Source organism: Asterias amurensis, chromosome 6 (genome assembly GCF_032118995.1).
Source record: "Asterias amurensis chromosome 6, ASM3211899v1".
NCBI lineage: Eukaryota > Metazoa > Echinodermata > Asteroidea > Forcipulatida > Asteriidae > Asterias > Asterias amurensis.
The window spans coordinates 21,451,954-21,472,354 of NC_092653.1; the positions used below are offsets into that span (position 1 = coordinate 21,451,954).

At 38.3% G+C, this 20,401-nt stretch overlaps 2 protein-coding genes across 5 annotated transcripts; both read left to right on the top strand.

Annotated features, from left to right (window-relative positions):
• The first annotated feature begins 152 nt into the window (after nucleotides 1-152).
• On the top strand, nucleotides 153-8,987 carry LOC139938783 (AH receptor-interacting protein-like). Its single transcript, XM_071934411.1, has 4 exons — nucleotides 153-251; nucleotides 1,902-2,081; nucleotides 2,677-3,181; nucleotides 4,983-8,987. Exons 1-4 carry the CDS (start codon nucleotides 153-155, stop codon nucleotides 5,195-5,197), a joined length of 999 nt encoding a protein of 332 aa, XP_071790512.1. The 3' UTR covers nucleotides 5,198-8,987.
• A 1,267-nt stretch (nucleotides 8,988-10,254) lies between these two features.
• Nucleotides 10,255-20,288, top strand: LOC139938198 (uncharacterized). 4 transcript variants are annotated; one of them, XM_071933597.1, is made up of 8 exons: nucleotides 10,255-10,275; nucleotides 10,601-10,934; nucleotides 11,652-11,740; nucleotides 12,487-12,570; nucleotides 13,589-13,946; nucleotides 15,445-15,597; nucleotides 17,058-17,192; nucleotides 18,311-20,288. In XM_071933597.1, exons 2-8 carry the CDS (start codon nucleotides 10,682-10,684, stop codon nucleotides 18,376-18,378), a joined length of 1,140 nt encoding a protein of 379 aa, XP_071789698.1. In that variant the 5' UTR covers nucleotides 10,255-10,275; nucleotides 10,601-10,681; the 3' UTR covers nucleotides 18,379-20,288. The 4 variants fall into 4 exon arrangements, with proteins under 4 accessions (XP_071789698.1, XP_071789700.1, XP_071789697.1 ...); XM_071933599.1 differs by lacking the exon at nucleotides 10,255-10,275 and having other exon boundaries at nucleotides 10,316-10,934; nucleotides 15,445-15,588; nucleotides 18,311-18,449; XM_071933596.1 differs by lacking the exon at nucleotides 10,255-10,275 and having other exon boundaries at nucleotides 10,321-10,934.
• The last annotated feature ends 113 nt before the right edge of the window (nucleotides 20,289-20,401 follow it).

Consider the following 20,401-nt stretch of genomic DNA (forward strand, 5'->3'; position numbering starts at 1 on the left):
TGTGTTATGTTTAAAGTAACCATGAATTCATTTATTGGTTTTAAAGGGAAAACAAGAAAACCAGTAAGAAAACCCAAACTGACTAAACATTTTCTGCTCCAAACTCTTGAGGGCGCTAGACAAAGCCACTGTAAATTTATTATTCCAGAAAAATGGAGAGAGCGCTTGGTGTAGAACTTGGACCCGACATTCTAAAGAAAATCGTTCACCCAGGCAAAGGAAATTTGTCTGATTTTAGAGATGGAACTAAGGTATGGTATTAAGTAAAAACTGGTGGATAGAAATGAATGTAAACATTTTTAGCAAATTAGACTCTAATTTGCTACTAATTTAGAATTATTCACAAATTGTGAGTCACTGTCTGTCAGCTGAAAAAAAAACCTTAAAAAGTGCAAGTAGTGAGTGTCATTGTTCAGAATCAAATTCATTTGTTGTCAAACTGCACAGATGTCAGTAGACCCTGTTAACACGTAATAGTAGCACTGACTAGATCCAGGGACCATAAATGTTGACCAGACCCGGTTCTGACCCAGCAATTATATTGGCTAGTGTAACTGTAATTGTAGCCCCATCATATCATTCAAATCGGAAAAATTTTACGACCTCGCCACCAACTTCCGGCCTGTTTTTTTTTTTTTTTTTTTTTTTTTTTTTGCACCTGAGGATGTTTTCAATCGAATGGGCTAGGATGAATAATTTAGAAAAAGTGGTTTTTATAGGGGAGCGGTTCAAAAAAAAAAAATGAAAAAAAAATGTAAAAACCTCTAAAATGTATATAAAAAAACACCCCGTGATTTTTCTACAGATCTCGTTTCTCCCTTCTCTCCTCGATCCTGCCGTCTCTCTCATCCAGTCTCCATGTATCTCTATCTGGTGTCTCTGCTGGAAGAAATGGATAGTTAGTTAGCAATCAATTAAATAATGTAATGCAGTACCGGGAGTCGAACCTGTAAAGCAGAGTTAACAAGTTATTATACATTCATAGTCCATAGCCTAACCAACCGGGCTACGAGGCGTTGATACCAAACTTAGTTGTCTGTCCTAGATGTGTTTGCCATTACCTGGGTCAATAAAGGTCATAATGAATATGTAATTTTAATGAATATTAAAATAAGCTGTCATTGTCCAGTGCTTTGCATAAGTTGAATATTCATACCGTCCTGAATGACGAACTCCTTCACACATCAGTCACGTGAAAGGTTATTTTGGATTGTTCCACTAGTACGAGTCCCGAGGGGAGTTCCACCGAGGACGCACATAATCACACAGAGTCATTATTTAGAAAGTCTCCCAATTGTTCTTTTGGGCTATATAAGGAAGCTCTTGAAGACTTGAAGTCATCTTGTCATGCTTCAACCATGGCTACCTTTTGGAATGCTGAGAGATTGTTTGAAACTGTTGCCACGACGGATGCTGCAATTGCGTTCTGCAAAGAACGTGGACTAATTGCCGACGCCCCCGATTGTCGGTACTGCCGCCACCCGTTGACATGGTCCGTGAAGACGGACCATGCCGACGGGTTCTCGTGGCGGTGCACACATCGGGGGTGCCGGAAGCGGTCTCGCAATTGCAGCATCCGTCATGACAGCTGGTTTAGCCACAGCAAGATGTCACTGAAAGATTACCCGTTTATTGAAGCAAGGAGAAAAAATCTAGGCATAAATTGTTCGTTTCTATTTCAAAAAAGAAAATTGTTTAACACCCTGCAGCTACATTATTACTACAGTAAGAGGGATAACTTTCCGTATGGCGCCACCACTTTTTCACTCATTTTTACAAAAAGGGATATATCAATCAGGTAAATTAGATACTATTTTATTTTATTTCGAATGAAAAAAGTGGTGGCGCCATACGGAAACTTTTCCCAATAAACCAACTCACCTTCCTTTGTTTATTTCCAGATATTTTTCTACTACAAAGTGTCAAAATGCGACGAGGATGGAACAGTTATGGACGACAGTCGAGCCCAGAAGAAACCCATGGAGCTCCTGACCGGAAAGCAATTCAAGCTCGACGTCTGGGAGAAATGTCTGAAGACTATGAGGGAGGGAGAGATTTCTGAGTTCACGGTCGCTCCAACAGTATGTTCCCTTCATTTCTTTGTAAAGAAATTGATGAAGCACAACTGTACAAGGATGTGAATTTTCTGTTTTTAACCAGAATCTTTTTTTTTTACACACAAGTGGGTCAGATTGTGTGTTTATTGAAAACTAAAACAGTAAAGGATTGTTACAGAATTGGTAAGAAATAAAAATTGTAAAGATCACAGATAACATAAAACTTATACAGTTGAATGATAATGATAGTAGAAATCATCCCTTGAAATCTTATTGTCTGAAATGTCATATTTGTTTGGAGTTAATCGCTCAGTGAGTGCTCTGTTCATTTTTCTTTTTGCATCGATGCCATGCAAAAATGTGTTATCGGTTTTCACTATTTTCTCGTGAAGATAGCCAATCGATCTCAAACTTCTACAGGTTTGTCAGTTTATGTTGATGTTGGATTACATAAAGGATTTACACTACCAGCAACTGTTTGGTTAGCAAAAACCAATTCTTTCCTCTAACAAGATTTTAGGTGTACCTACGTAAAGTCTACTTATAATTATGCTCCTGGGAAGAACCAAAATATGAAATTTTGTAAATTATATATTCACTTTTATTTCTCTCTGCATAGCAACTCAACACATTTGCACCTGTCATGCAAAAGCTGCGTGACATCGCTAAGGGGAACGTTGGAAACCCAGATGGCGGCCACTGCTGCGGCATGGCACAAATGAACAAGGTCGGCCTTGGCTACCCAGATCTCGACTCCTTCTTAAAGGAGCCAGAGCCGTTGCGGTTCACCTTCGAAGTCGTCACAGTTGAGGAGGAGGGAGAGTTTAAGAAAGAAGCGTGGGCGATGAACGACATGGAGAAGAAGAATGCCCTCCCGGAACTCCGCGAAGAGGGGAATCGTTTATACAACAGCAAGGACTACAAGATGGCCGCTGAGAAGTACGCCGAGGCGCTGGGATGTCTGGAGAATCTGTTGCTTCATGAGCAACCCAACAGCAAAGAGTGGTTAGAAATGGACACCCTGAGGATTCCGTTTCTGTTGAACTTTGCACAGTGTAAACTGATGCTGCAGGAATACTACCAGGTCATAGAGCACACGTCAACTGTATTGACTAGAGATGAGAGTGAGTATAAACAGCGCTGGTATAAATCTATGTGGAAAACTATGGAGTTGGGGCTTTATAATCTTTGCATGGGGAGTGCTTGTGGTGGCAAGTGGAGCTCCGTCTCCAACGAGCCTGCAAGAAAGACTCTGTCCGTTAATAAAACGGAACTGAGAGGGCAGGGGGTGAGTCCCATCAGGGGTCGAAATTGCCACTAGCCCGCTAGCCCGGGACTACCAGATTTACAGCCGGGCTACTCATTTTTCCAGTTTGATAGCCCGACGGGCTAGTGGAAAAATAATGCAAAAATCATCATTACAAACAATAAAGAACTATGTTATTGGTGTATTGTAAAGTTTGAGCCGTGACGCGAGACATAATGTGTCTTTCGGGCTACCAAAATCTAATCAGGGCTACTAAAAATTATTGGTCACTAGCCCTGCTGACTACCATGGAAATACACTTAATTTCGACCCCTGCCCATCCAGTGTGACTGTGCAGAGCAAGCTAACAACATTGCTAATCAATGATAGAAAAAAACATTGTTAAAGATGCTATGTCAGATTTTTGGTCGATTTGACCCCAAAATTATGATTTAAAATTCAATAGGTATTTTGATGGGGTCAAGAAAGTTACAAGCTTTCATTTGAGCCATTACTCGAAAAAGGCCGCCAATTATTAGTAGCAGTGAAATAAAGTGCTCAAAATTAGTTTTTGTCAGAATCCTGACAATACATCGCGTGACTAATTCTTATGTGTTTTATAGGGAACAGTTTAAATTTTTCTCATGGTTCCTGACCATTAAAAGTAAAAGTTAAACTTTTTTTAGTTAGAGCAGGTGATACTCTTTGAAATACCAGAGTTAACACTTATACTATATAATGGCATGGTTGGCCTGTGCGTAAAGTGGTGGCCGCTGAACCCGGTTGGATTCCCAGCCAGGGCCATATGTGAGTTGAATTGTACGTTGGTTCTCTGCTGTGCCACAAGGGTTTTCCAGAACATCCAGTTTCCCCCCTCAGGAAAAATCAAAAACTTTCTATCTTGGCTGTGCTCCGTGGTAATAACGGGTTGATGTGGCTGGCAGCCAAAGGCGCCCTTGCATGCCTGCTTCTCGAACACGTTGTAGCTGCGTCCTTCGCAATTCAGTTCTTAGTCTAAGCTGCGAGTAAGGATGATTAGCCCCAAAATTATTATTGTTATTGTTATTAATATACCAGCCTGAGCATACAGTGCTTACACACATTGGTGTAAGGGTAAACAAAACTCAACATCTATTAATTCATCTTTTGATATAGCAATTGGGCTGCCTCTAGCTGCCAGACAATCTTGGCGGTCTAGTTCTTGAGAGGTCTGCTCTGGAGTGGCAAAGGTCGGGGGTTTGAACAGCCGAGTAACACCTGGTGCAGACAGGCACTCCAGAGTTGCGCCGAACCAAAAGGATAAGGAGCGACTCTGGGTCGACCCAATTCAATTTTGGTTTCAGACAGGCAAACTTGACATAACATTTACATTAGGTTCGGCTCATGACACGATCAACATCTGAAACCAAGGCTCTTCAGAGTGGCTCCAACAGTCAATTTTTCGACTTGTAGCGTGTCCAGCTACTAACTGTTTTCAGACGTCAAACTTTTCATGCGCTTAACTCAATAATTTGGTTCGGCTAAATAATCTGGAACGCCTGTCGGAAACGGGTGCTATACCTGTATGCCCTTAAATTTTGTTTAACAAAACTCGGGACAGTACTGAGTATACACATCAGTGTTAGGATAAAAGCAAATAATGAACCAGTCATTTTTTTTTCACTCCTTGTTATCCACAGACAACGTGAAAGCCTTGTACAGACGAGCTAAGGCCTATGCCGCCTGTTGGGACTTCAGCAATGCTAGAAAGGACTTCAAACTGGCCCTTGAACACGATGCTGCCCTTGGGGGCGCTGTTCGCAAGGAACTCCGCCTCCTGGACGAGGCAGAGAAGTTGAAGGATGAAGAGGACAAGGTGAAGATGAAAGCCGTCTTTGAACGATACAGCGAATGAATAACTTATTTATCATCATGTAGCGTCGATGTTGCAGTAAAAATATGCTGTTTAACCCTTTTGAGACCATTGCGGCTGCAAGCGGTTTGTACCAAGTGCTCAGGGCGGCCCAAAATGGCCGCAATATTTGGCCAACTTTTGCACAAACAATGGGGTCAAAGAAAAGGTTTGGGACTGAACTTACATTTTCCTATGTTTCCCAGATTTAAATATAGAATTTGCAACTCAAGAGTATAACCATGTATTTCTGTATCTAATTAATTTTCCTGATATTTTACCTGAACATAACAGTGCAAAAATCAACAAGATTTTAATGTATGGAGATAACAATACAGAAATAAATGGTATCTAAAGGGCTTAACCATCTAAGACCACAGTGGTGGTAAACAACTCTAGATATATTGCATGACAGTGACGTGAGGGGCCACTTTTGTATAGCTGTGAGCAGAGCTCGACCTGAAGGGTCGCCAGCTCGCCAAATGTGAGTGAAAAGAGTTTTTACAGCTATTTTAAACACTTTTGTGGTGTAGTCCGTTGGAGCAGTAAAAAATGTTTTAAAAGTCAATAAATATGTGAAGGGTTTCACCTCAAAGAGATTCTCATGCGGGAAACAAAAAGTTCAAATCGAAGTACTTGACACTAAAAATACTGAAAACGACTAGGAAGTTTAGAAAACGGATTTTCTTGCAGTGTGATTGATCTCCATTTATACCTTTCAATGGAGCCCAGTTAACCAGGCATATAAATTTGATTACCTCGGCTTTAAACACTCTAAATTCTCTATGAATGTATGAGATTTACGAGATAAAAACTTGAAAGAACTTTTTATTTTTCAATTTGAGCATTCTTAATCTAGTGTGCTTGTAAATAGTGCATTTGTTCTATTTTCTTTCCTTCAAATCGACGTAAAGAAATTAACACTGCATTTTAGATCGGTTTGGCCCACTTTTTGTCTAGTGAATGGTGCAATCATGGATATACGACATAGATGGCCTGCCTTTAATGCAAATGTAAAGATTTGAAATTCATTGTTACCATTAAAGCCATTGGACCCTTTCGGTAAACAGTGTTGTCCAAGGCCCACACTTTGTGTACCACAACTTCTATTTTAAATAACAAACCGGTCATCGGCTCAATCGGTCATCGGAGTCGGGAGAAAACAACGGAAAAACCCACCCTTGTTTCCGCGCTTTTCGCCGTGTTATGACATGTGTTTCAAATAAATCCGTAATTCTCGTTAACGAGAGTTTATATTGTTTTGCTGTTTTCTCAAAAAGTAAAGCATTTCATGGAATAATATTTCAAGAGAAGTCTTTCACCATTGCCTTCTGTAAACCCTGTAAGTTAATTGTAAATCTGTGAACTTTTTTATTTTTGTCTGAACCGAAAGGGTCCAATGGCTTTAAGGAACTTGTTTGTGTACAAGTGTAGTAGTTACCTGTAAACAAATATGATTCATCTTTCTTGGTTACTACATAACAATTTTGTCTTGAAATGTCTTTAGTTTGTCCAAATATAAGTACCTATATTTAAACATAACTACAGACTACTTTGTCAATTTGTTGTCTGAAAATGTGATTAATTTTTATAAGTGCAATATCAACATTACAGTATTGCCAATAACAAATCTCTGTGCCCAATTTCATGAGGTGCTTAAGCACATACAAGTAGCTTAACAGGACATAATTATGCTTACCACTAATGTTTCAGGTGTACTCAAAAATGTTAAGAATGTGTATTATTTGGAATCCGATGTGACGGTTTAAGCAAGAGCATTTTCTTAAGAGGATTTCTAGAAGCCAGTTTGCCAACTTACTAATGTTCTAAATCTTCACTAGGTCAAAAAAGAGTAGTGCACACAGCGCTGCACCACCAAATTGTATTCAATAATATTGATGCAATAATCATTATTGCCGATAAGTGTGCTTAAAACATTAAAGGCAGTGGACACTATTGGTAATTACTCAAAATAATTATCAGCAAAAAACCTTACTTGGTTACGAGTACTGGGGAGAGGTTGATAGTATAAAACATTGTGAGAAACAGCTTCCTCTGAAGTGACATAGTTTTCGAGAAAGAAGTAATTTTCCACAAGTTTGATTTCGAGACCTCAAGTTTAGAATTTGATGTCTCGAAATCAAGCATCTGAAAGCACACAACTTCGTGTGACAGGGGTGTTTTTTTCTTTCATAGTTATCTCGCAACTCCGACGACCAATCAAGCTCAAATTTTCACAGGTTTGTTGTTTGATGCATATGTTGAGATACACCAAGTGAGAAGACTGGTCTTTGACAATTACCAATAGTGTCCATTGTCTTTAACAAGAAAAGTATCATTATTTGTTGGCAAAATTAGTTACTTTTAGTCTGAATGCCCATGTTCTACTTTATGTAGTGCTATTCTGCCGACAGGCTCAAAATGTAGACTGAGTATAAACAATTTAACAAATTTAAAAAGAGTTTAAACAATCTCAGAAACACTCGTTAACCATCCTCACTTTGTACATGTTAATTAGTTTTGACCAATTACAAATATGTGGTTAATGATAAGGTACATTGTAATAATAACTTTGTATAACTCCACTGCGTTTTTGTCATTATGCACTCGTAAATGTCTTAAATGTTCAAAATAGATTTTGAACTCTGTTTTAGTATTGTTTTATCCTTTTGAAATGAATGCAAATTTCATTTGTTTGAACTGTTGCTTTTTTTTGTAAAACTGTAATTCATTAAATATTTCCGTCCTTCAAAGATTACAGCAACTCAGACTTTGTGGTAAAGATTAAAAAATTTGTTTTTGTTTGTTTTAAGAAAATAAACACGTTAATCTAAAGTTTGTTTTACAAATACCCAGTAACAAAAGTCACCCACCAATTGGATAAGTTTGAATTTTAGTTTTAAATGATTAATATTTATCAGTGTTTTGTTTTATGTAGGTATTAATTTAACCATCTGTTTGTTGTTTCACATACTGTCTTTTGAAGAGATATGACAAGTAGTTCTTTGTTTATCAATAGTTTGGGGGGGGGGGGGGGGGGGGTCGGAATATAAGGTTATGTTTTTTGCCAACATGATCAAACTGAGATATAGATTGTGCAAAGATGGATTTATGTGAGAGATGTGAGCATTTAATTCACTTTGAAGAGTCTGAGATTCGTAAAGACTTTCTGTTTAATTACTCCAAAAAATAATTACCATGAAAACTTACTTTGTAAAGAGCACATTATTGTTAGAAATGACACCCTTTGGTTTAATGTAGTTTTTCCCCAAAATTTTACTCGGAGAAAGGCTTCATTCTCGGGTATTTGAAAGCACATAATTATAATGCAATAAGGGTGTTTTTCTGCCATTACTTTCATGCAACTCCCCTGACCAATTGAGCCCAAATTTGTACAGGTTTGTAATATTTTATGCATGTGTTGGGATACACCAAGTGAGGATACTGCCGCCGATTTCACGAAACACTAGGATTAATCCTAAGTTGAGTTAGGACGAGTAACCCGTACTAACTTAGGATGGGTGCAAAGCGTCCTTTGGATACGTCCTTTGGATACAGAATTTAAATCGTTCTAAGTCCTGTTAGATTACTCCTAAGTTAGAAAGAGTCTGGTGAAATCGACGGCTGGTCTTTTGCAACTCTGCCTTTAACCTCCCTTGTGGAACAACTAATGCCAACCAATATTATGTTTCAGTAATAATACAGTGGTTTGTTCCTGAAGGATTTCGTATCAAAGAGAAAGGATGATGATGAAAGCAAAACAGTTTAGTGTGCATGTGATAAAATTAATAAAAAGAAGTCAAATATAATATCCAAGTTTGTGTTGTGTTTATTTTGCGTTTTTGTTTTAGTATAGAATCAACTTGTTTATTATGAAGGGTGGTAGGGTGGGGCGTGGGCCGCCAGTTAGAGGGGGGCATACATACATTTCAATAAAAGTTATCCCTCTACCAATGGCTTTGAAAAATATGTGTGAAGTGAATTCCAATGAAAGTCCAGATGGTGGTTGTTTTCTTGATCCCCTTCCGAATAACTTTTCAGATAAGTAAGTATAGTAAATAAAAAAAGTAAAGAAAATATTCAAACAACAAAACACACTTTAGAGCCCCACCCCCCACCCACACCCCCGCACACAAATGGCCCAGTCCTGAATAGAAATGAGTTTGCTTGTTTCTTTGTTTGTTTGTTTGGTTGTTTGATGTTTTTTTTTTTTTATGTTTGTTTGTTTGTCTGTTGTTGTTGTTTTTTTGGTGTTTTTTTTTTTGGTGTTTAGATGATCTTCCCATCCAGGGAACTCGCACAAGAGGATATAAACACTAAGCTGGAAACAGCCAATCTTTCTCATACAAGTTTTGTCATTTTTAGGTGTTATTGTAGTTAAAATATGTAACTTTCAGCGATATTTTGTGGGTGTTACGGTATGAGACTGGTGTGTAGTGGTTCCCTGTCTGCAAAACCACGGGGGTAACAACATAATTGAGTGGCAGTTACACCTGTTGTTTCTTTCCTTCCACACTCAAACTCGTTTGCTTGTCCTTGCTGGCTGGGGTCATTCTTTGCAAATTGCCAATAACGATTATTTAAAGCATAATCTTTCTCGTTAAAATTGAAAAAGGGAAATTCTGCATTGCCTTAAATCATGGAGACAGACACATTCATAAATCGGCAGTTCGGTCTTTAGCAAATTAATAACCCAAATTAATTTGTGTACTTCCGACCCGAGACAAGTTTTGAGTTGTTCATCCTGCCTGCCTGCCGAGCATGCGAATATTTCACTGGTATGCGCGTTTTGGGGGAAAAGACTTATGTTAATTTATATAAACTATGACGTCATGAGTGAAGGGACCAGTGAGAGCAGGTAAAATTTGCGTTCAGAATTCCACTGAATTAGACCGCAGACCTGCGTTTCTCGCTCGTTTTTTTTGCATCTTGTCAACCAGAAGATGGACGTCTCTACGGCGAAGTATGTACAAAAGGGTAAGATTAGGTTGACCTTTCGTAATTTATGCTGCTGTCATTGTGTTTTTTGTGTTCTTTTTAGCTGTTTGTACAACCCAACTGTGACCTGGGAAATGTTACATGTGTGTGTGGTTGTCGTTTGCTGTGTGTAATTAATTGACAAGTGTACAAATTCCGAACACACATTTTAATATGAATAATATTCCCATGATTCATTGCCGCCCTATTGTAAAGGTCGAAGGTCGTAGGTATGTTGAGACACGGCTAGTTCTTTGTCATATCGCGGCTAGCCATTCCAAATCAAATCAATGCAGTCTACACCAGTGTATCTTCAATCTTGATCCCACAACTGGTTAATTCCTGCCATTTTGGAACTGCAGTGGGGAATTTTGACCACATCTTTGTTTGTATTTGAATGGTCAGTTTGGTTGGCCTTTTTCTGGCCAGAGTTTGTGTGTGTAGGAAGGATTGCAAGATTTTTTTCCCAGTTGGACCTTGGGGTTTCTGGCTGAGCACTCGAACTGAACAATGGGACTTAGTTGCTGCGTTCCGGGTTGTAATCACAAGAATGGCAGAGAGTTGTGCAGTTTATACAACTTCCCAAATGAGAATGATGGACCAGATTGGAAACAGTGGTATGAACTGTGGTGTGAGCGGATTGGAAAATCACAGAGGGAGGGTGGGGGAGGTGTGTGGACCCCCACAACATGGAGCCGAGTTTGTAGCTGTCACTTTAAAGAGGAAGAGCGATGGAAACCAAGAACACGCCAGCCAGGTACGGGTACGAACCAATTAAATTTTCTATTTGTAAACGCAAAAATGTTATTCGGAAAGATTTCTGCATCTTGCCACCACTTTTTTACTCATTTTACCGTAAAAGCCTACATTAAGGCCGGTAAGGATGATCTTATTTAAGTAAAGTACATGTGTATTTACTAATTTATTTCATTAAAAAAAAAAAAAAGTGGTGGCAGGAATTGATCTGTTTTTCCCAAAAAAGTGGTTTTTATTTTTGTAAACCTCAACCGTGAATTATGTATCAGTTTATTTTACCATCATACTTTCTTTTCATTATTTCTTTGTTTTTGTTCATGTTATTGTTAAAATGGTTTTAAAAATACTGCATGTATAGGCCTACAGCAGCTTAGTTAAAAACAAAAAGTACAGTTTACAAAAACAGTCAATAGTAAATATGTAAACAAACAACAAAATATTGTACTGCTGTTCAACTTCAATCAAATTTACATTCTAATTAATATTATAACACAGACAAATTTTCAAATTCAATTTATAATGTTACAGTCAAGTTTCAAAGGATTAAATTTTACAATGATGTTTTTATTTTCGAAATACTGTATTATTTTTTTCTTTCTTTTTAAAATAGGCCCTATATTATTGATTTTTAAACTAATTTTTTTAGGGAAATTTGGGAGAGGGTAAACAAATTAAATGAAAAGGTTTTATTTTAGTGTTTTAACTATATTTGTTCGTATTACAGGATTGAAATTCCGAGCTCCCGTCTACTTCCCCTTCATGAGTGGTGCTTCTGGAAGTCGCACAAAGTCAGAACCCATGAATAAAACACCGGTATGATTAAATTTGAATTAAAATTTCTTATAATTTTCATTTGTATGTTGTATTCATTTTAAGAGTTAACATTAAAGGAACACGTTGCCTTGGATCGGTCGAGTTGGTCTTTGAAAAGCGTTTGTAACCATTTGTTATAAAATGGTTAGAAAGATGTTTTAAAAGTAGAATGTAATGATCCACACAAACATGCCTCGAAAATGTGTGGTTTTCCTTTTACTTTGTGAACTAACACGGTCGATCATTTATTGGAGTCAAAAATTTGACTCCCATAAATGGCCGGGCATGTTTGTCGACGAGGTAAAAGGAAAACCACGCAATTTCGAGTGATACTTGTGTGGTTCATTAATCTACTTTTAAAATGCCTTTCTAATCATATATATGCATTTTATAACAAATGGTTACAAACGCTTTTCAAAGACCAGCTCGTCCGATCCAAGGCAACGTGTTCCTTTAAAATTGTAGATTTAGTACAACACTGGTGGTAGAATCAAAAGTTTTAAATTTCAGGATTGTATTTATATATTTTGTGTGTCAATCATTGCATTTGTTTACATTGCTTTGGCTGTTAAAATATAGTTTATAATTTTGTTGCTATTTGTTTGTGTTTATTTTGTTATAGACAACTACATGTAGCTGGGCCATTTTTTAATTTATTTTCATTTTTACTGAGATCGTTAAAATGATGTTGTTTTTTTGACTAATAAGTATTTTGGATTGTAATTTCTGATTATTGTTTGATTCAGTTATTGGCAGGCCTAAGGGTTGATACAGGTATGAAGAGCAGTCTACTAGCTGGACTCAATGTGAAAATTCTGAATCCTGACAAGGTTAGCTATAGATTTATCATTGTTCTCAACATTAGTTAGAGTCCATCCAAAGGTGCCAAAAGCATGTAATTTCTCTCGGTCCGGTCTTTACCTATGGAACTATCTACCCATCAAACTGATAAAGGAGACTTCCTACATTGCATTTAAGAATGGACTCAAAAGCCATGATTTAGAACAATGTTCCTATGTGCTAGTGTATTTGTTTTGTAAATGTTAGCAGACATTCAGATTGATTATTCATAAATACCCCAGACAGTTTCTCTACTCCTATTGGTTGAGTGCGCGTCACGTGGGGGTGTTTAAACGGTTGATAATGACCAGTGCTTATAACCGGCTGGCTTCTGCGTGTCAGGCGCGCAAGATTTCATAGCTATTAGTATTAGCGCGTAATCTACTTCTAAGCGCGCACGCGTAATCTATTTCAAAGTGCGCGCGCGTACACACAACCCACGCGCAACAGACTCTTCACAAAGTTTCTGAAAAAAATATTTCAAACCTCGAATGTTCAACTGTCAAAGTGTCTGTAATTCTATTTTTTTAACGTTTTTTTAACAAAAGTGCGTTTATGAATGGGAATAAAAGAGTAGAGACTCGTTCTTAAACGTCCGTTTAAAACCTTGCAGGGTCGTTTCCATGCGCTCGGGCCTTTATCACTCAGCAATTCGACCCTGCCGGCTTTATACGACCGTGTAAGAACTCGTCGCTACCCTTTTATTCCCTTATTTTTTATGAAAATAACAAATAAAACATAAAGCCATGGCACTCTTTACAGTGCAGTTTATAGGTTATAGACTTATCTGAGAATTATATTTATTATATAACTGTAAAAAAAACCTAAAAGTTCTTCATAACAATTCAATTAGGAAATGAACTTTAATATTAAAAAAGCAAAAAATTGTGAAGAAAGAACACTATACAGGATGCATTCAACCCTGATATAATGAAAGTTAATGAACTCCCCTGACCCTTGCAAACTTGACTTTTATTGCTTACACTAATTCTTGTCTTTTCTCAACAGACATCGGAAGAACTTAAAAGTGAAAATCAAGAAACTGTTTCTGCTGCCAGTAACGGCCAGAAATGTGAAGACAACTCAACAGAGGAGAGGCGAAAAGATGACGCTAAGCGCGATAGTCCAGACCCTAGTGAATCAAGTGCAAAGAAGAGCAAAACGGAAGATGATGATGATGTTGAGATGATTGAAGATGATGAGGATAATGGCAGTGAGGGGATTAAGAAAGGTTTAGGTGTCAAGATGAGGAGAAAATCTCAAGAAGATGACGTTCAGATGATTGACGTCGATGAAAAGTCCAAAGTCGTAGAGAAGAGTTTTGCAGAGGCACAGCGAGCCATCTTGATGAAGGCAGCGTCAAAGTGTCAGTGACTGTTTCATGTCGATATTTCAGTGACTTTCATGACGATATTTATTTTGGCATTCTTGAGACCACTTTGTGATGTTTTTTGGGGGGCAGGATTGTTTCAACGGATGGTTGTAAGGTTGAGGTCTTCATGGTTTCAAGATGAGATATATTTTTAGCTGTGAAGAAAGAATCACTTGGCAACTGTTTGAGCGACATGTACAATGCAGGGCTGGAAGTACAAGGAGACCATGCCCTCTGTTGCCCCCTTGTCTTGTTGGCCTTGGTGCCCCTTCAAAAGTTTCCCATAGACTCGGCCGTTTTCCCTTGCCCTCTCAAAGATGAAATTCCAAGGCCTGCAATGGATTTTCAAATCTCTTTGTTGGTCTAGCATTTTTGTCTACACTGTCAAATTGAGAGAAAGGATTAGGCTCAAGTTTTGTACACCATTATTCATATAACGCAAACCGAGTTTTGCAGGCCAATATTTTTAGTCAAACAGAGTTGGTTGGTATTTGTACACTGAGGCGCGCTACTTTGTTGTAAAGGGTTTGGTTACTTTTTGTAGGACAACCCCCAGCCAGCAAAGGGCACCAGCTAGCTATAAGGGAAATTTTAATTTCTGTGGGAACATTCTAAGGCGCACAAAGGCAATGGTCAGGGTCTTGGAGGCCATTGCTTGTGTGAGCTTGGCGACTTTAATCCTTTATAGATGGATTGCACATGAGGTCGTTGGCCACCATCTTTGATGAAACGTTAACGCATGAAAGGCTATCATTGGCTGAGAGTTGTGCGCAGCGCGTGCACTTTTCCATTGTTTATCATCAAGTATGGCGGTCGATGACACTTTGTGCAATCCATCTATTGTCTGTATACATGTGTGTGAAATTATTGCCAGGTTATTGCCAGATATTGCACCAATATGCCATCGTGTTTACTCAATTTTGTTCGTTAGTCCAGGCTCCCTCCTTGTCAAGTCTCTACCACCTTCTGTCACCCAAGTGTGATCCACTCCATTTAATCTTGTGTCGGAATGTTGTAATAGTAGCCTGTAACAGCCCTTATTCTTAACTGCGGCCAGTTTGCCCATTTGCTCTGTTGCTCTGCTGTGGCCGCCATGCCCCCTTAAAAAAATTCATATGGCAGCCAACTTGGCCTGCATGCCCTTCTTGAGAATGAATCCTCGTTTAATAATCAAATAATTTGATTGTTTTGGCTTTGGTGCCCCTTGGATTGGCCTGCGCATCCCTGGAATTTTGATGAAGCCATGGTCAAAGTGGCCTTCCCCTCTTTGGGAGTCTTTTGGACCGTCCTTTTCACAGTTCTCGTCAGTAGTGCGTGTGCTCACACCTACGCGCGCAATACTGAGCAAATGCGTGCACGCTCAGTGCCGCAAAAAAAGGTACATGTTATATGTCTGCTGCTGCCAGCTTCTCAAAAGTCTCCCATTGTGTTGTCAAAACACGAACTGTCTGGTACCATTATCTTATGTTAGATTTGTCATTTCTGTGTACAGCTAACTCTCCAGCCATGCAGATGGTCCATAGCTCTTCAGCAAGCAATAGTCCAGTACCAATGAACATGACCACCCAGTCTATGGGAAACAGTGCCAGTGCCTACAGCTCCCTGGTCCAGATGAACGCCAAGTCGCAGATCCCAGGTAACAGGGGTAATGCAAACATTCCAACTTCTTTTACTAACCCTAACTAACGAGATGATAATTGCTGTTTTCTGTTGCATGTTTGAATTGTTCAATTAAAGAAACTGGACACTATTGGTAATTGTCAAAGACCAGTCTTCTCACTTGAATTGTGTATCTCAACAAATGCACAAAATAGCGACCTGTGAAAATTTGAACACAATTGGTCGTCAAAGTCACGAGATAATAATGAAAGAAAAAACACTCTTATCACATGAAGTTGTGTGCTTTCAGATGCTTGATTTTGAGACCTCAAAATCTAAATCTGAGGTCTCGAAATCAAATTTGTGGAAAATTATTTCTTTCTTGAAAACTACATAACCTCAGAGGGAGCGGTTTCTCACAACGTTTTATACTACCAACCTCTCCCCATTACTCGTTACGAAGTAAGGTTTTAATGCTAATAATTATTTTGAGTAATTACCAATAGTGTCCACTGCCTTTCAACAGCTCTAGAAGGAAAAGATAGAGGATGATTTACACCGGATTGCAGTTACAGGCCTGTATGGTTTATTTTTGAAAGGGCAAGGTCACCCAGGCATTTACTCCTTGGTAAAGGGCACCCTGTGAGGAAACTGTAAATCAAGGGCACCAAGGCAATGACCAAGGGGCATGGAGGCATTCACCTTTGTTGCCTCCGTGAAGTATCAGACCTGAACTCTTACAGAAAAAGATAGGGGTTGATTTACACCCAATTGCAGTTGTATAGAATCATCTTACAGAAAACAGCAACTATTTTCACTAAGTACTCTTACTTTAGAAATATTGATGTGAGTGGCATGCTTGTATGAGCAGTTTAACTCAATGTTATTGCAATATGAAAAGAAAAACTGCAGTTGTATAATTATTTTTCGTTGCTACTTGTGTTACATTGGCCACAAGAATAAAATAAACTTGTATTCTTAATTAATTCATTGATTTGAAAAGTTTCAATTAGCAAATTTCACAAGAGGAAGTCATAAAACTAGAGTAACCATCCTTCTATGCCATGTTGCTAAATAGCCTTTGAAGTATGGCGGACGTGATAGGAGTGTACCGGTTTGGATAATCTACCCAAACCTTATAGTGTTGTAGTATTGTGTTCGCCATATCTAAAAATGGCTCAATGAAAAGTCCATTTCAAAATGTAAACTATGAACAACAATACTAAAGCTTTTATAACATTTGTTTTTACAATTCCACTAATGCATATTAAGCGCTGTATAATATCAGTACTTTCCCCAGTTCTGTGAAAAAAGAAATATCCACCGGCAAATCACTCGGGTTGGATTTGAACCCACGACCTTTGCATGTCTAGAGCAGATGTCTTGCCACAAGACCACTGAGCTAGCCCAGTGGCTAGAGGCAATTCAAATCCTTTTATTAGCAGCTGGTACTAGTAGCTTTACCAGGCCCAGGTGTAAACTGTGTTTTCTGAATTATCTTTGCAGTATTATCATTAACCAACCGGACAGTAGCCCCACAGAGCAAGTATGCAGAGCTACTGGCTGTCATTGAAGACATGGGACGAGACATTAGACCAACGTATTCTGGGAGCAGAACAGCCACAGAACGTCTTAAAAGAGGTAAAGATTTATCAATAGACCCGAAATATGCTAATTACATCCATGCATGCGTACAGACCCTTTCGGTTTCAAATGCCATAGAGATGTGCACTAAGCAGTCACACAATCACGTTTGTGCAGACGCAGCCATTAGTCACATACAAAACAGCACAATGGGCAACTTACATATTTCATGGGAAGGGTCTACTGGATGGACAGGACATAATGAAAAAAATGCACAGTCAGTCAATGAAGACAAGTTCAGGGTTTGCCTGCATTTTTTTAAGTTACTAACCAGTGGAACAATAAACTTGTCATTTTGCTAGTCTGCCAGCTGTTAAAAACCCTTATAGCTCATTCATGTTTGTTGTATTTCCTTAAAGGCACTGGACACTATTGGTAATTACTCAAAATAGTTGTTAGCATAAAAACTTGTAACAAGCAATGGAGAGCTGTCGATAGTATAAAACATTGTGAGAAGCGGCACCCTCCGTTTTTGAGAAACGAGAAAAGAGAAGGGTGTTTTTGCTTTCATTATTCTCCTGTAACTTGGATGACCATCATCGAGTCCAAGTTTCCACAGATTTGTTATATAATGGTGATCGTAATCTCAGAATTCAGCGGTTAGCAGAGCCATGAAATTGGGCCCTGACTGCTGAAGTTATGTCAAATTTGTCCCAAAATTACAACTACTGTGTTTATGCCTCCAAAATTATATCAACAACTGATACAAAAGTTTGGATTGATTTTCATAATGTTTATATCTATATATACATTTTTTTTTTGGGGGGGGGGGGGGTTGAACAAAGTATTTACTAGAGTGGGATTTGAACCAGCGGCCTCCGGATTAACAGGCCGGCGCCCTACCAACTGAGCTATCTAGCCCTATGTTTGCGATGTCCCTATTTTGTCAATATCTTTGTTCGGGGTGCCAGTCAGAAGCCATAAAATCGTTAACTGCCATGTAGCCAGGGATCACACCCAAATTACGATACAACCTGGGAAGCGGCAGCCAGGGGATCACGTTAAGGGGATGCGACTTTTTGTTTCAGATATCAATATAAACCACAAGGGAAACTGACTGGGTAAAATTTTAAATTGTTAATATTTTTATAACGCTGATTGTTTTCTCTATCTAGGTATTGTCCACGCACGAGCCCTAGTCAGAGAATGCCTTGCCGAGACGGAGCGGAGTGCAAGATCATGATGTACACATCTCTAACCATGTCAACTGTAATATACAACCCTTCCTGGACATGTTTTTAAGAACATTTATGGTCACAGTATTTTTTTATGACCGTTACGAGTAAAACTACTCTTTGTTGAAACAATCTGTCTTTATAGTTTCTTTGGATGGAAATGTAGAGCTCTGTGAAAGCTGGACGGATAAACTTTTGATGTTACTGCGCTGTGAGAGAGTTAGTATGTAAAAGATTAAGATCTCAAAGAAGAGTGAAAAACTACAATAGAAAACATTAATGGTAATCATCCATTTTTGGTAGGCACTATACTAGAGTGGTGTCGGCTGCCCGGGGGCTTTTCTACCTGTCATGCGCATTTCCCATGTGCTTGATTACTCGCGTGCGCACTTGGTAAATAGCACCTGGCACGTGATGATGAATGGGCCAGTGAGAACTCAAACTCGATCATGACTATGTCTGAGGTATAGTAATATTAGTTATAACTTGAAAGTGCAAATGGTATACTGAAAAACAGCTAGTCTTTGCACAAGCTTGGAAAGAGATATACATGTATTGCTTTCTGTTGTCCATACAGCGCATGTGAAAACAAATCTATCAAAATTTGAATTTGCATACTCAACGGCTGGACATAGGAAAATGTCTTCAATACAAATTTTCATTTACAGCACAGAAAATATCAATGGAGTTATTGATCAGTCAGCAGTGATAGTTCAAGTTTGCCGGAAGATAAAGTGTTATTTCACCCAAGTTCGTCATGTTTTACAAGAGCCTCCGAAAAGGTCATGCATTTGCAATATGGTGTCTGTTAAAAGGAACATTTAAGTTAACATAAAAGTTAACCATTTCTTGTAACATTTGCCAGTGAGTTGACCACCAATTTGAAATCATTCAACTTGACAGGTAGTGAAGGGTGGCATAATTGTCCACAGAACGGTCTGTTTAGTTTGAAAGCATTGGACACTATTGGTAATTATTCAAAATAATTATTAGCATAAAATCTCACTTGGTAACGAGTAATGGGGAGAGGTTGATAGCACAAAACATTGTGAGAAACGGCTCCCTCTGAAGTAATGTAGTTTTCGAGAACGAAGTAATTTTCCACAAATTTGATTCCGAGACCTCGGAATTAGAATTTGAGGTCTCAAAATCAAGCATCTGAAAGCACACAACTTTGTGTGACAAGGGTGTTTTTTCTTCCATTATTTTCTCGTAACTTCGACACCCATCGAGTTCAAACTTTCACAGGTTTGTTATTTTGTGCATGTGTTGAGATACACCAGGTGAGAAGACTGGTCTTTGACAATTACCAAAGGTGTCCAGTGTCTTTAAACAATAAGATCAATGCATTCCTGACATGATATTGCTGGCTTGTATTTAATGCATCTACTGTGTAAAACCATGTGGAAGATGTTAACTGGTCAAACAGTACGAGGGTTAAACATGTTTGTACAGTAAGTTTATTAAAACTGTAAACCCCTAGCTAGGACTGTATGTTAGATATCCTTACAACCTATCGGATTAATCAGCCAGTGTAGGAATGTATAGGAAAACAAATCATCTACACAAATATTACAAAATTTAAAATTTTGAACTAAGGAGTTTATCGGTGAAACATCGCTGTATGTAAGTTCAATTTCCTTCTGTGATGACAAATATGTTGAGATTTTAACAGTTCAAGATGTCCAATAATGTAAAGATTCATAATCAAGAGTCATTGGACTTGCTTGCTAGCTAAACTTATAAAAAACATTCAAATGTTTGAAGGAATCACTCGGCAAAGATATTGTTTTACATATTTTTATGTCTGTGCTAAAAGCTTTAAGAGTTGAAACCAACGGTTCTTTTCAGAACCACCCCAACTCTTTAGAGATAGTCATTACATGGTGTTACCGCAAACCTTTCTATATCTTAATAAGTTAATTTTTTTTATGTGAGACAGTCAATAAAGAAATTGAAATATTACACACATGACTTAATTTCATTAATTTTATTGTCTGTTTATTGCATAATATTAGTAATAAAATGATG

Excerpts from the sequence above, each read along its gene's own strand:
- LOC139938783 (XM_071934411.1), top strand. The coding sequence starts at position 153 with ATGGAGAGAGCGCTTGGTGTAGAACTTGGACCCGACATTCTAAAGAAA. Across the intron at positions 252-1,901 it reads ATTTTAGAGATGGAACTAAG|ATATTTTTCTACTACAAAGT; the intron begins GTATGGTATTAA and ends GTTTATTTCCAG. Across the intron at positions 3,182-4,982 it reads TGTATTGACTAGAGATGAGA|ACAACGTGAAAGCCTTGTAC; the intron begins GTGAGTATAAAC and ends TGTTATCCACAG.
- LOC139938198 (XM_071933597.1), top strand. The coding sequence starts at position 10,682 with ATGGGACTTAGTTGCTGCGTTCCGGGTTGTAATCACAAGAATGGCAGA. Across the intron at positions 10,935-11,651 it reads AACACGCCAGCCAGGTACGG|GATTGAAATTCCGAGCTCCC; the intron begins GTACGAACCAAT and ends TTCGTATTACAG. Across the intron at positions 13,947-15,444 it reads GATGAAGGCAGCGTCAAAGT|CTAACTCTCCAGCCATGCAG; the intron begins GTCAGTGACTGT and ends TTCTGTGTACAG.